Here is a 13979-nt window from a genome sequence, read left to right as displayed (position 1 = left end):
AAAATAAAAAGCTAACAAAATAATACAATATATATTAACAACTTATGATATATATATTAAAGAATAATTTCATTAATATATCAAACAGAAAAAATCTAGAGAAGAAATTTGTCAAACAAGAGCAGTTTGAAAGTTGTTGCATTAAAATATTTTATCGATTCGTTATCGATCGTCATATATTCAAATATTATCATTATGCTTCATTATGTTCTGTGTCGTTCTGTGTTTTCTCGAATTGTCTGTTTTTTTTTTAAATAATTAGAAAAATGAATCAAACAGAAAATGAACGTTTTTCTCTTAGAAGACACGAATATAATGGATACTCATACGTGTGTGAAAGTGTATCATGAAAAGCGAACAGTCAATATGTATGTAATATCCCAGCAAACGCAGAATATTACGGCAACATTGCGGCAATATTACAACATTGCAGCAATGTTGCTACAATATTCTGTGTTTGCTGGGATACATTATTATGACATTACATATACATTATACATACGTTATATTATATTCTATTATATGCAATCATTGCATATTATGCATGTTTATTTGAGAAATTGTATTTAATTATTTACTATAGATATTTATTATGCAAAGAAAAAAGAAAAGGATGTCCTGGATGAGGAAAATTGAAAAATGATAGATTTCGTCAATCTAAAAGACTACACGATCATCCTGCCGATGATCACGCTGAAAATATTCGATTGTTTAAAGAACAATTAAAGCCTAAAGTTAAAAGTGATTTCCGTGATATAAAACATATATATGATGATGTGAGCAAAGAGTGAGTGTGCATAATATATATCAATCAAATTTTTTATGCTTTAATATATGTTGTATTTAATAATATATATTGTATTTAATATATGTTTTATTTAATTTAATATATGTTTTATTATTTTAATTTTTTTTTTACTATAGAAACATAATATTATTATTTGAGCTTGAACTGAAGAAAATAGGTTAGGTAATTCTTGATAAAAGGGTCGAGTTACCTGCGACTTAGCATGCGACTTGACCAGCGACGCAATACAGTCGTTTGAAGTGAATATATTATACGTACCGGGGGAGGTCCCTCAAAGTTCTCGTTCCACATTCATTATTATTTTTCACAATCAAATTTCAGCTACTTCCACAGTTTCCAGCGATCTAAAGCAGTGATGCCAGAATTAAGACGCGAGCAACATGCAACCGGAGTGGAGGGGATAACACAAGCGAACCGCTTGACAGCAGCTGAAGCGCCGATTGGCGCCAAGCTTGAAAATGAGTGGTTCGAACTTCTATGCGGACGATCATTTTACAGACGAATAAAATATTGCCAATTGTAATAGTTGCGCGCATCAACTCCCAAATGTTGCCAAAGTACTTACCGCTGTAAATATTTGTCCCGAATATATATATACAGGGTGACCCATTTTAACTTAGGCAGCCAAATAACTCGAAAAATAAGCAAGATAGAGAAAAATGTTTTAGGCAAAAGTTGTATGGTTTCGAGGGGGCCATAAGATGGTATCATTGGTATGACCTTGAAGAGTCATTTGAAGGTCACGTGAAGGTCACTTCAATTTTTTTAAATGGAATACCCTATATATTTTTGTACATTCTTGTAGCTTATTTCGAGAGCTTTCCAAAACACTATAATTAAGTACCTTTCTGTTAAGTACTTTTTGAGTTATGATGCTTGAAATAATTTCTTAATTTTACATAAACCGTAAAATATCTTGTAAAATATTCATTTTTCGATTATCTTACCTTAATACTTTTATGTACAAAATAATGAGAGGAATCAATTGGTGTAAAGAAAACACATAGTTGTTTTTAAGAAAAAATATGGAATTGTTAATTGCAAATTACATATTTTTTCTTCGAAACAACTATGTGTTTTCTTTACACCAATTGATTCCTCTCATTATTTTGTACATAAAACTATTAAGGTAAGGTAATCGAAAAATGAATATTTTACAAGATATTTTACGGTTTATGTAAAATTAAGAAATTATTTCAAGCCTCCTAACTCAAAAAGTACTTAACGAAAATGTACTTAATTATAGTGTTTTGGAAAGCTCTCGAGATGAGCTACAAGAATGTACAAAAATATATAGGATGTTCCATTTAAAAAAATTGAAGTGACCTTCACGTGACCTTCAAATGACTCTTCAAGGTCAAACCAATAATACCATCTTATGGCCCCCTCGAAACCATACAACTTTTGTCTAAAACATTTTTCTCTATCTTGCTTATTTTTCGAGTTATTTGGCTGCCTAAGTTAAAATGGGTCACCCTGTATATATATATATATATATATATATATATATATATATATATATATACACACTCATATAAATAAAATATAAATTTTATTATTAAAATTTTTATTAAAAATTAATATTAAAAAAGATAAAAAATAAGTGAAAAATCAATAAAATAATAAAAATGAATTTATTTTAAAAAATGTAGATTTTTAGATAATTTTAGTGAAAAAAATAGAAAAAATATTTTTTTTCATTAATAAATATTTTATATAATAAATATATATATATATGTATATACAGGGTGATTCAAAATAACCCCTGTGTCCCTGAAATGACGTATTCTTGAATCAATTCTAAGACGATTTTTCCTTCGGCAAAATTTCGTCCGAAGCTTAGTTTTCGAATTATTAAAGGAAGTAGTTAACGTATGACGGGTCGAATACAAGAGGCAGGCAAGGGTGGCGCGATTCACCGTCAGACGCGGGAGCTTACGCGGGGCGCCTGCTGCGAGCAGCTGATCGCTATACACATACAGACACACATGCGAACACATACATTCTCTCTCTGTCTGTCTGTCTGTCTGTCTGTCTGTCTGTCTCTCTCTCTCTCTCTCTCTCTCTCTCTCTCTCTCTCTCATTCGCTCACTCACCTGTAATTTTTTTTTTTTTACGAGAGAGGGGAAAATGCATTTTATGCATACCCACCGGTCGATCCAGTGAGTTATGTGGGACTCGAGTACCAAGTCGAATTACCAACTCGGTACTCACTACCCACTAAAAACCCCTCTCTTTTCACGAATTTCCTTTAACACACTGTCCCTCTGACTTCCCGAGATCTGTTTTCACATAACGTCAAAAAATAGTTATTATTACCTTGTTCGATGACTTTTGATGTATTGCTGTAATTGCTTGAAGGAGAAATGAATTTTCCGATAGATCGTACGTTCTCAAATTTAACGTAGATATCACGTTGCAAAAGACAAGAAATCCACACTAAATTATTAACTGAAAGATTTTCTCCTTTCATGAACTGTATTCTTTTATAAACTTTAACGTAATCACATTTATTTACTCACTCGATGAGACGAGAAATTTACTAATGACTCTCACTAATCACTATTAATCACTCTCGAATAATAACTGTTGGCGATTAAAAATCACTCGATGAAAGAAACACGCGCGGACACGTTACTACACGACGCGACGACGCGACAATGCGACGATAATTACTCGGCGACTGCAAGCAGTTTTTTGTCATGGTAGGTTGCGGTAGGTTAAGGTACTACTGGCGCAATCGAACGCGATCATGTGTTCGATTGAAGAATGCGGTAAACATAATAAACATTTAACATATTAATATTATTATTATCATGAATGTGTGTGATATCCATACATCGTATATCTATTTAAAAATTAATTAGATTAAATAAGTGTTTTTAAAATATTTATTACTTTTACTATTATCTTAAATAAATATTTAATATTAATATTTTATGATAATAGTAAAAGTAATAAATATTTTAAAAACACTTATTTAATCTAATTAATTTTTAAATAACGATAATATAATTCTAATAGCGATAAATCGCGTTCGATTGCGCCAGTAGTACCTTAACCTACCGCAACCTACCATGACAAAAAACTGCTTGCAGTCGCCGAGTAATTATCGTCGCATTGTCGCGTCGTCGCGTCGTGTAGTAACGTGTCCGCGCGTGTTTCTTTCATCGAGTGATTTTTAATCGCCAACAGTTATTATTCGAGAGTGATTAATAGTGATTAGTGAGAGTCATTAGTAAATTTCTCGTCTCATCGAGTGAGTAAATAAATGTGATTACGTTAAAGTTTATAAAAGAATACAGTTCATGAAAGGAGAAAAACTTTCAGTTAATAATTTAGTGTGGATTTCTTGTCTTTTGCAACGTGATATCTACGTTAAATTTGAGAACGTACGATCTATCGGAAAATTCATTTCTCCTTCAAGCAATTACAGCAATACATCAAAAGTCATCGAACAAGGTAATAATAACTATTTTTTGACGTTATGTGAAAACAGATCTCGGGAAGTCAGAGGGACAGTGTGTTAAAGGAAATTCGTGAAAAGAGAGGGGTTTTTAGTGGGTAGTGAGTACCGAGTTGGTAATTCGACTTGGTACTCGAGTCCCACATAACTCACTGGATCGACCGGTGGGTATGCATAAAATGCATTTTCCCCTCTCTCGTTAAAAAAAAAAAAAAAAAAAAAAATTTACAGGTGATTGAGCGAATGAGAGAGAGAGAGAGAGAGAGACAGACAGACAGACAGACAGACAGACAGACAGACAGACAGACAGAGAGAGAATGTATGTGTTCGCATGTGTGTCTGTATGTGTATAGCGATCAGCTGCTCGCAGCAGGCGCCCCGCGTAAGCTCCCGCGTCTGACGGTGAATCGCGCCACCCTTGCCTGCCTCTTGTATTCGACCCGTCATACGTTAACTACTTCCTTTAATAATTCGAAAACTAAGCTTCGGACGAAATTTTGCCGAAGGAAAAATCGTCTTAGAATTGATTCAAGAATACGTCATTTCAGGGACACGGGGGTTATTTTGAATCACCCTGTATATATATATATATGTATATATATATATATATATATATATATACAGTACCCTTCATAAGTTTGGAAACACTCTATAAAGATATACAATATAAAGAAAATAACTTTAATTTTTTTGCCGGATGTTATATCCTTCTTCTTGTAAAATAATAATCTTGACTCGCAATTCATATGGAATCTGGCACGTCGGAGCCATTTTTAATGATTGTAGTAATTTTTGTTACTTTTACAGAAACTAAAATCAAACTGCACTTAAATAAGTTCTTATTACTCTGATGTATGTTTCTAATGCGCGTAAACATTACAGGCATTCCACTACAGCATCTGATATGCTGTAGTAGCACTAATTGGCAGAACAAATCAACGCGCGAAATTTAACTCCGAGCAGTTCGGTGCCGCGTAATAATTATTTGGTATATTTTCGGTATAAACAGGCGTCATAGCATCATTTAAACGTCTTGCAATATATTCATATGAAAAATCTGCACAGATTGCTGCCATGCGATTGTTTATCTGTAAAATGCAATGTGTTTCCAAACTTATGGAGGGTAGTGTATAATAAATTTTATTATTTAATTATAATATATATGTATATATGTATATTATGAAATAATTAATTATAATTAATTATTTATTATTAATCATTAATATTATTAATCTTTAATATTAATGTATAATATTAAAATTTTAAAATTAAAAAGAAGATTAATAATAATAATTAACAATTAAGAAGGATGAATATCATTATATATGAATTAGAATATCATATAATTTTATTAATATATAAAAATATATGATCATTAATAATTTATTAATCATTATAAATAAATAATTATTTATTTAATTTTAATTTAAATATTTAATTATATATAATATTAATGATATATATTAATAATTATTTAGATATAAATTTATTAATTTGTTGTTTAATGTTTAATTCGGCTGAAGCAGAGCTATGCAAGCGAATAATAATATGAAGCTGGGCTTCGATAATTTTAACATATGCACTTCGAGCCGATATCAACATCGAAATGACGTCGAATCGACGTCGTTGGAATAAGTCTTGTGTAAAATCTTCTTATGGGAAAGGATCACAAATATAGACGTCTAAGATGTTTAATAGATGTCCAATAGACGTTTATTAGACATCTTAGACGTCTAACAAACGTCTATCCGACTTGTCATTTCTCACTGGGAAGGAGGGCTAAAGAGATGTCAGAAACCAACCACGGTTATGTTTATTTTACACGAGTTCATAACACATTGATATGAGGCATTTGTCGATCTCAATTTCGACTCGACGCGTCCCAGATGCATAGACATCGAATCAACCTCTCACTTCTCACTGGGTCTACTAGTTATCTATAGAGGATATGGACCGCATATAGACATTTAGACATTTATTAGATATCTATTGGGTAAATTTTTCCGTGTAGGTTTTATTATACTTTAATTATATAATATTGTTACATATAATACAATTAAAGAATAATGAAATTAAATCAACCAAGTCTTTGAAAATGCCTAATATAATCGACTTTTCGCTTTGCCGAAAGGTGACTTTTAATTTTCTGAAAATGGTCGACCTTAAGTCGACTCATAGTCGATAGTTAAAGTCGACAATAAACCATACTAGAAATAGTTAACTAAACGTCAACTTAAAAAAACGACTTCAAGTTGACTAAAAAATGTCGACTATCAGTCGGCAAATAGCCATTTGTGCTGTGTGGGAATATACTGATTCATTTTTAGAGAGTATGTATGAATGCATTATTTTATTAATTCCATAAAAAAACAAACGTTTAACAAGTAAAAGAAAAAAAACATATTTTAAGCGTATTTTAAACGTTTTTAAAACGTTTTTTTTTTATCAAAAAAGGAACGTATCTTTTAATGTTCTTCAAGTGGACATTTTAACTAATCAGAAACGTTTTCAAGAGTCGGTTATAAAACGAATATGTGCTACCTGGGTATCGTAGCGAACAGACACATGTGGAACGAAACGCAAGCACACGCGCGACGACCGGCAGGGCGGAAGAGAGCTCCCTCCGGCCGGAGAAGAAGTCGAAAAAAGGGGGGAGAAGAGTATTCCCCCCCTCCCCAGAAAGAGACTGGTAAAAAGGGGGCCGATCCGCCGATTTCAAAGCGGCCTTTCGATACCACGCCAGTCACTTGCCCGGTGGAAAGCCGGGAGGAGGCGATGGTCGTCGAATAAAGATGAACCATCGCCTTCTACAGGCGAACGTTAAGGCACCAGGGCGTAGAATCTTTTACTCCAAACCCTGGCGGAATATTGATTTGGCCGTGGTGGCCGAGCCATACCACATTCCAACCAGATCCTATTGGATCGATGATGTGGACGGCTTGGTCACCATTATTGGCAAATGCGGCGCAGACGCCCTCCCCCTCTCCTTGTTGGGAAGAGGGGAGGGTTATGTCACCGTTAAATGGGAAGAAGTGCCATGGTGGGGGTGTATTTCTCATCTAACCGTGACCTGGCTCAGTTTGGCGCGTACCTGGACCGGTTAGCGACGGAAATCCATCGCCATTTGCCCGGTCCGGTGCTCGTCGCGGGGGACCTCAACTCCAAGTCGGTGGATTGGGATTCCCCCGCGACGGACGCGAGAGGCCGGGTCTTAACGGAATGGATGGCGGAGTTGAACCTTCTGCACGAGGACTATAAAAAGTTGAAGAAAATTCTGCAGCGTGCCATAAAGAGGGCCAAAAATAAAGCCTGAGGCGAGCTCCTGGAGACCCTCAATAATGATCCATGGGGACGCCCCTACCTGATCATCAGGAAGCGCCGATCACAGAGGGCCTTCACTCCCAGGTCCTGGAGGATATAATCTTCAACCTTTTCCCTTTTTTCCAATGGGGGAGAGGCGGGGCAACCTCCGGGACAGACGGTCCAAGACTGGACTGCCGATCTGGGGGTCTCAGAGGAAGAGCTGGCCAGGGCAATCAAAAGGCTCCGGGCGAAGAATACCGCCCCGGGGCCGGACGGGATCCCTGGCCGTGCCTGGGTCTTGGCCATCGGTGTCCTTGGGGACCGACTGAGGCGGCTTTTTACAGCCTGCTTTCAGTCGGGGCGATTTCCCCCCAAATGGAAGGAGGCAGGTCTGGTCCTCCTCCGTAAAGAGGGGCGCCCCGCGGAGTCTCTCCGCGTATCGCCCGATATGTCTGCTGGATGAGGCGGGTAAGCTTTTTGAGCGTGTGCTCGTTGTCCGCCTCAAACGGCATCTGTCCCTTATGGGTCCCGATCTGGATAACTGCCAGTTCGGATTCTGAGAGGGCAGCTCTATCGTGGACGCGGTTTTACGCGTTAGGGCCCTTTCGGATGAGGCTGTCTCCCGGGGTGGAGTGGCGTTGGCGGTCAGCCTTGACATAGCCAACGTCTTCAACACCCTGGGAGAGTATAAGGCGTGCACTCGGGTATCACTGGGTGCCGCCTTATATGCAAGAGGTGATCGGGGATTACCTCCGGGACAGGTCCGTGACATATCGGGCGCGATACAAGGTACCGTATCGGAGGGAGACGCATTGCGGGGTCCCGCAGGGGTCGGTCTTAGGATCACTCCTGTGGAACCTCGGCTATGATTGGGTGCTGCGGGGCGCCCTTCCCCCGGGCCATGGTGTCGTTTGCTGTGTGGACGGGGGGAACAACTGGGAGGAGGCCACCCGCCTCGCACGAATCGGGATGGCATTGGTTGTCGGTTCGCGCCTTGGGGCTGACTGTAGCGCTTCATAAGAGCGAGGCAATGTTCGCTACAAGGCCTCGGCGGAAGCCGTCATTTCAGCCCCATATAACCATCGAGGGAGTCTGCATAGAGGTGCGACCTTATATGAAATATTTAGGGCTGTCGATAGCCACTGGTGCTTCAGAGAGCTTCTGCCGCATGGCCCCCTGTATTGGGGCAGCTATAACTTCCTTTGGAAGTTTGCTGCCCAACATCGGGGGACCAAAGGACAGGGTCCGCCGCCTCGGGGGTGATCGAATCTATGATCTTATATGGGGCCCCCGTGTGATCCAAAGATTTGATGGCCAGTCGATGCAGTACAGCCGTGCTGCTTAGCCTGCAGCGGAGGCTGGCCATCAGGATCACACGGGGTATAGGACCACCTCCTGTGAGGCGGCCCTAGCGATGTCGGAGTCTATTCCGTGGGATCTGCTGGCGGAGATATACGCCTCTCTATACGAATGGCGTACCGCTCTCCGCCAGTGGGGTGTTGTTCCGACAAGCGGCAGAAGTTGCTAGGTACCAAGCCCGGCAGCAAGCAATATTTAAATGGAAGGAGAGGCTGGCCTACGCCAGGGCCGGCCTCCGAGCTGCCGGGACCATCCGCCCGGTCCTCGAGGACTGGGTGGATCGACGGCAAGGCGGGCTCTCTTTCAGGTTCGTGCAGATACTCACTGGATATGGTTGCTTCGGTGAATACATGCACGAGAAGGCAAAGCGCGAGCCGACAACACAATGCCACCATTGTTCGGAGGTGATGGACACAGCGCAGCACACCCTGGAGGTATGTCCTGCCTGGGATGTGCAGCGCCGTGTCCTCAGACAATTCGTAGGCGACAATCTCTGGCTCCCGATCGTGGTCAAGGCCATGGTTGGGAGCGAGAGTGCCTGGGGCGCAATGGTCTTCTTCTGCGAGGATGTTATCTCGCAGAACGAGGCCGCGGAACGGGAATGTGAGGACGATCCGTCCTCCGCTCCCATCCGCAGGAGGAGGGGAGGCGCTAGGAGGAGGGCTTATGCTCGGCTACCCTAGCGCCTCCAGCGGGGGATTATTCTACCCTCACACCTCCTCTAGTAGCGGGCCGAAGGCGGGGCTTACACTCCCCTCGGCTAGGGACTGAGGGGACGTTCTGTGTAGAGACACAGCGACTGGAAATAAGTTAGCGCTGGAAGTGCATATTTTTTAATAAACTATAGCTCAAACGATTGCTCCTTAATTGCTCCGTCCGAATCTACAATTGCTCCCCTTCTAAAATTAATAGTTTTTTTAATATTTGCAAAAAACGTAAAATTGACCATTTTTACTGAAAAACATATTTCTAATGGTTTTCGGCAATTATATCCGGTATAAAGCGATTGCTCCCTAATTGCTCCCTATTGCTCCATCATTAGTTTAACGATTATTGCATTATTTTATCGAAAATTAACAAATTAATCATTTCACTAGTGACGACGTCGTCACCTATCGGCCACTTATCGGAATTATATATTTTAATAGTTTTCAACAATTATATCCAACATAAAACGATTGCTCCTTAATTGCTTTACATTGCTCCATTGTTATAATTAATCATTATTGCATTTTTTAATCGAAAATTAACAAATTAATTTTTTTTTTATTAGAGAAAAAGAAGGCTATGGCAGCGCCATCCAGCCGGTACATCATGTTATATGGAGTGTAGTCGATAACCTAGGAAATTACTTAGGCCCATATTCTGAATCCTCTTTTATCGATAAAAGTGCCTCTAAAAGTGGCATATAAGCCTTCTGATTGGCTACAGGCCGCTTTTAGGAGCACTTTTATCGATAAAAGAGGATTCAGAATATGGGCCATAATAATCAATTACATCAAAGTTAGGTATAAAAATTATCACTAAGAACCATAATTATAATATAAACTTATTTAATAAGCTAAATCTTAGTCTATCTAATTACATAGAGCCTTGTATCAAAATACATATATACTATACGTGAAAGAAATTAAAATAGTCGAGATAAATTTAAGTAGTTAAATTAATAATTATAATGGGCTTAAAACTATGGAAGACAAATGTACGCAAGTCAATATTAAGTGTAAATAAAATGAAATGAAATGGAATTTACAGAATTAAAAATATTAAAATTAGAGTGTTTTTACTCAAGTAAAACAGATACGCCTATATGCTATATGAAACTTATACAAAACGCAGCTTATAAATATGTATATATATATATATTTATATCTATATACACAGACTAACTTAATTACACATTTACACACACACATATATATATGCACTAATCTACATAAATAAACATACACACCCACAAACGTGCATATCTATCTAGAAATCTTGCATCATATCGCTGTATTGAGTAGTGGAAATTGGAGCAAATGTCCGAAAAATGATCAGGAATATATAATAGACACAGTTAGACATATCCAAAAAATACGGATAAAAGGGGCAGAGCAGAATTTATCATATATGAAACGGAATAGAGCAGATAAATTTTTCTAGAGCTGATAAAAATTGACTATTGTCGGCTTGTAGTAATAGTGTTAAATTAGATACATTCATGGAATTTAAAATAATAGTGTTTTGGGAAAGTATTTCTCTTTCCCTAATGATCATTGGACATTCTAAAAATACATGTTCAGTGGATTGGTCAGCAAGGACAGCTGGGCGAGTCAATTATGTTGTGGCGCCATAGGCTCTTCGCTAAGGATGTATGTCTAGATCTCATTCTATTAATGAAGACAGTAGCTTTCCGGTTTAGTTTTAGACCGTTAAACCATTGCTTTCTTTTTGGTTTAAAAAAGTTTTGGAAATAATAAATTCCTTTATGAGCGCCTTCCAGTTGGGCCCATGTCCATAATTTGTTATATTGATCTTTTTTCCATAAAGTTTTTGCGTCACTAATAGGTAGGGGTAGCTGTACGTCAACACCAGAGATAGCCGCTTCCTTCGCCAATTTATCAACTAATTCGTTACACTCAATCCCCACGTGTACAGGTATCCAGAAAAGCTTAATTTCCTTGTTAATAGAATAAAGTTTATAAATAGATTGAATAATTTCCCAAATTAAATGGTTTCTTTTTTTAAAATTCTTGTTAGAAGAAATAGCTTCTAACACACTTTTTGAATCGGAGAAAATGAAAATCAGGTTAACTATGTCAGACTCACATCTTCGAAGGGCAGTGAGAATGGCCATGGCCTCACAAGTGAATATAGACGCTCTGTCCGAAGTTCTTTTTTTAAGGTTCAGGTTGTTATTTCTGTCATAAACAGCAAATCCTGAAAACGGTAAATTTTCAATTTTGGATCCATCCGTAAAATAATGGTTTTGATTTGAGAGCAATGGGAATAATGAGTTAAATAAACGAGATGGCTGAGAGTCTTCATTAAAAAGTATTCCTTCTTCAAAGGAAACCTGTGGGCAGAAAAATTTGAGAGAATAATCATATAGACAAAAAGTAGGAACATTACTTTGATGAAAAAGGTGCGCAACCTGAGAAAAGGAAGAGTGACATTCGTACAATAGAGGTGCAGATATTCTTTTTATCAGAGTAGGATTGTTCAGATGGTCGTCCATTTTGTTAAAAATAGTGTTTAATGGATGGTTAGGCTGGGAAGAGGTTCTCGCTATATAATTGTGTCCCAAAAACTCAACTCTATCTTTAAAAATGGGTTCGCAAGACTCAGTCAAAACTATATTTAGAGGAGTACTTTTCCTGTATCCCAAAGCTAGCCTTAAGGCTTGTACCTGAATAGATTGTATTTTATTCCACAAGTATTTTGGTACATTGTACCATATAAAAGAGCAATATTCAATTTTAGATCTAATGATTGATTTATAGATGTTTAAAAGAAGAGAAATGTCCGAGCCCCACCAAGTGTTGCGTAAAAATTTAATTACATTGAGAGATCTATAACGCAACTTGTGCAAATATTATCGATATGTTTGTTCCATTTAAGATTATTTTGCAGCGTAACTCCTAAGAATTTGACAGATGGAGATTCGAATATAGAAGTATTTCTGATACGGATAACTTCAATTCTGTTACGGGCTTTTGGAGTCGTCTTTCGGAAGACGCAGAACTGTGTCTTATGTGCTGAAATTTTTAGTCCTAAATTCTCTAGCCAATTAGCTATATTCTCTACTGCATTTTCAAGAGAGTTAATAGCTGTATACATAATTATATCCGAGCAATATAGGCATATGTTAACAAATTAATCATTTCACTAGTGACGATGTCGCCACCTATCGGCCACCTAACCGAATTAAATATTTTAATAATTTTCGGCAATTATATCCAATATAAAACGATTGCTCCTTAAGTGCTTTACATTGCTCCATTATTATAATTAATAATTATTGCATTTTTTAATCGAAAATTAACAAATTGATCATTTCACAAGTGACGACGTCGCCACCTATCGGCCACCTAACGGAATTAAATATTTTAATAATTTTCGGCAATTATATCCAATATAAAACGATTGCTCCTTAAGTGCTTTGCATTGCTCCATCGTTATGATTAATAATTATTGCATTTTTTAATCGAAAATTAACAAATTAATCATTTCACTAGTATCGACGTTGCCACCTATCGGCCACTTATCGGAACTACATGTTTTAATAGTTTTATAGTTTTAAACAATAGAGTTGATATATTATTTTTGAATGTTCGCGCCATTAGCCGTTCAGCCATGTATTCCGATAGGCGACCGATAGGTGGCGATGTCGTCACTTGTGAAATGATTAATTTGTTAATTTGCGATAAAAAATGCAATAATTATTAAAATAATGATGGAGTAATGTAAAGCAATTAAGGAGCAATCGTTTTATGTTGGATATAATTGTTGAAAACTATTAAAATATTTAATTCCGATAAGTGGCCGATAGGTGACGACGTCGTCACTAGTGAAATGATTAAATTGTTAATTTTCGATAAAAAATGCAATAATTATTAATTATAACGATGGAGCAATGTAAAGCAATTAAGAAGCAATCGTTTTATGTTGGATATAATTGCCGAAAACTATTAAAACATTTAGTTCCGATAAGTGGCCGATAGGTGGCGACGTCGTCAATAGTGAAATGATTTATTTGTTAAATTTCGATAAAAAGTGCAATAATTATTAATTATAATGATGGAGCAATGTAAAGCAATTAAGGAGCAATCGTTTTATGTTGGATATAATTGTTGAAAACTATTAAAATATTTAATTTCGATAAGTGGCCGATAGGTGACGACGTCGTCACTAGTGAAATGATTAATTTATTAATTTTCGATAAAATAATGCAATAATCGTTAAACTAATGATGGAGCAATAGGGAGTAATTAGGGAGCAATCGCTTTATACCGGATATAATTACCGAAAACCATTAGAAATATGTTTTTCAGTAAA

General features: G+C 37.2%; 1 protein-coding gene across 1 annotated transcript; it reads left to right on the top strand.

Moving 5' to 3' along the window:
- The first annotated feature begins 8478 nt into the window (after positions 1-8478).
- Positions 8479-9619, top strand: LOC145968395 (uncharacterized). Its single transcript, XM_083093841.1, has 2 exons — positions 8479-8903; positions 9070-9619. Exons 1-2 carry the CDS (start codon positions 8479-8481, stop codon positions 9617-9619), a joined length of 975 nt encoding a protein of 324 aa, XP_082949967.1.
- The last annotated feature ends 4360 nt before the right edge of the window (positions 9620-13979 follow it).

This window comes from Camponotus vicinus, unplaced genomic scaffold, assembly GCF_025532165.1.
Source record: "Camponotus vicinus isolate PSW18456_S1 unplaced genomic scaffold, iyCamVici1.0 SCAF_1, whole genome shotgun sequence".
Classification (NCBI taxonomy): domain Eukaryota; kingdom Metazoa; phylum Arthropoda; class Insecta; order Hymenoptera; family Formicidae; genus Camponotus; species Camponotus vicinus.
The sequence above is the reverse complement of the archived record's forward strand: the minus strand, read 5'-3'. Positions and strand labels throughout refer to the sequence as shown.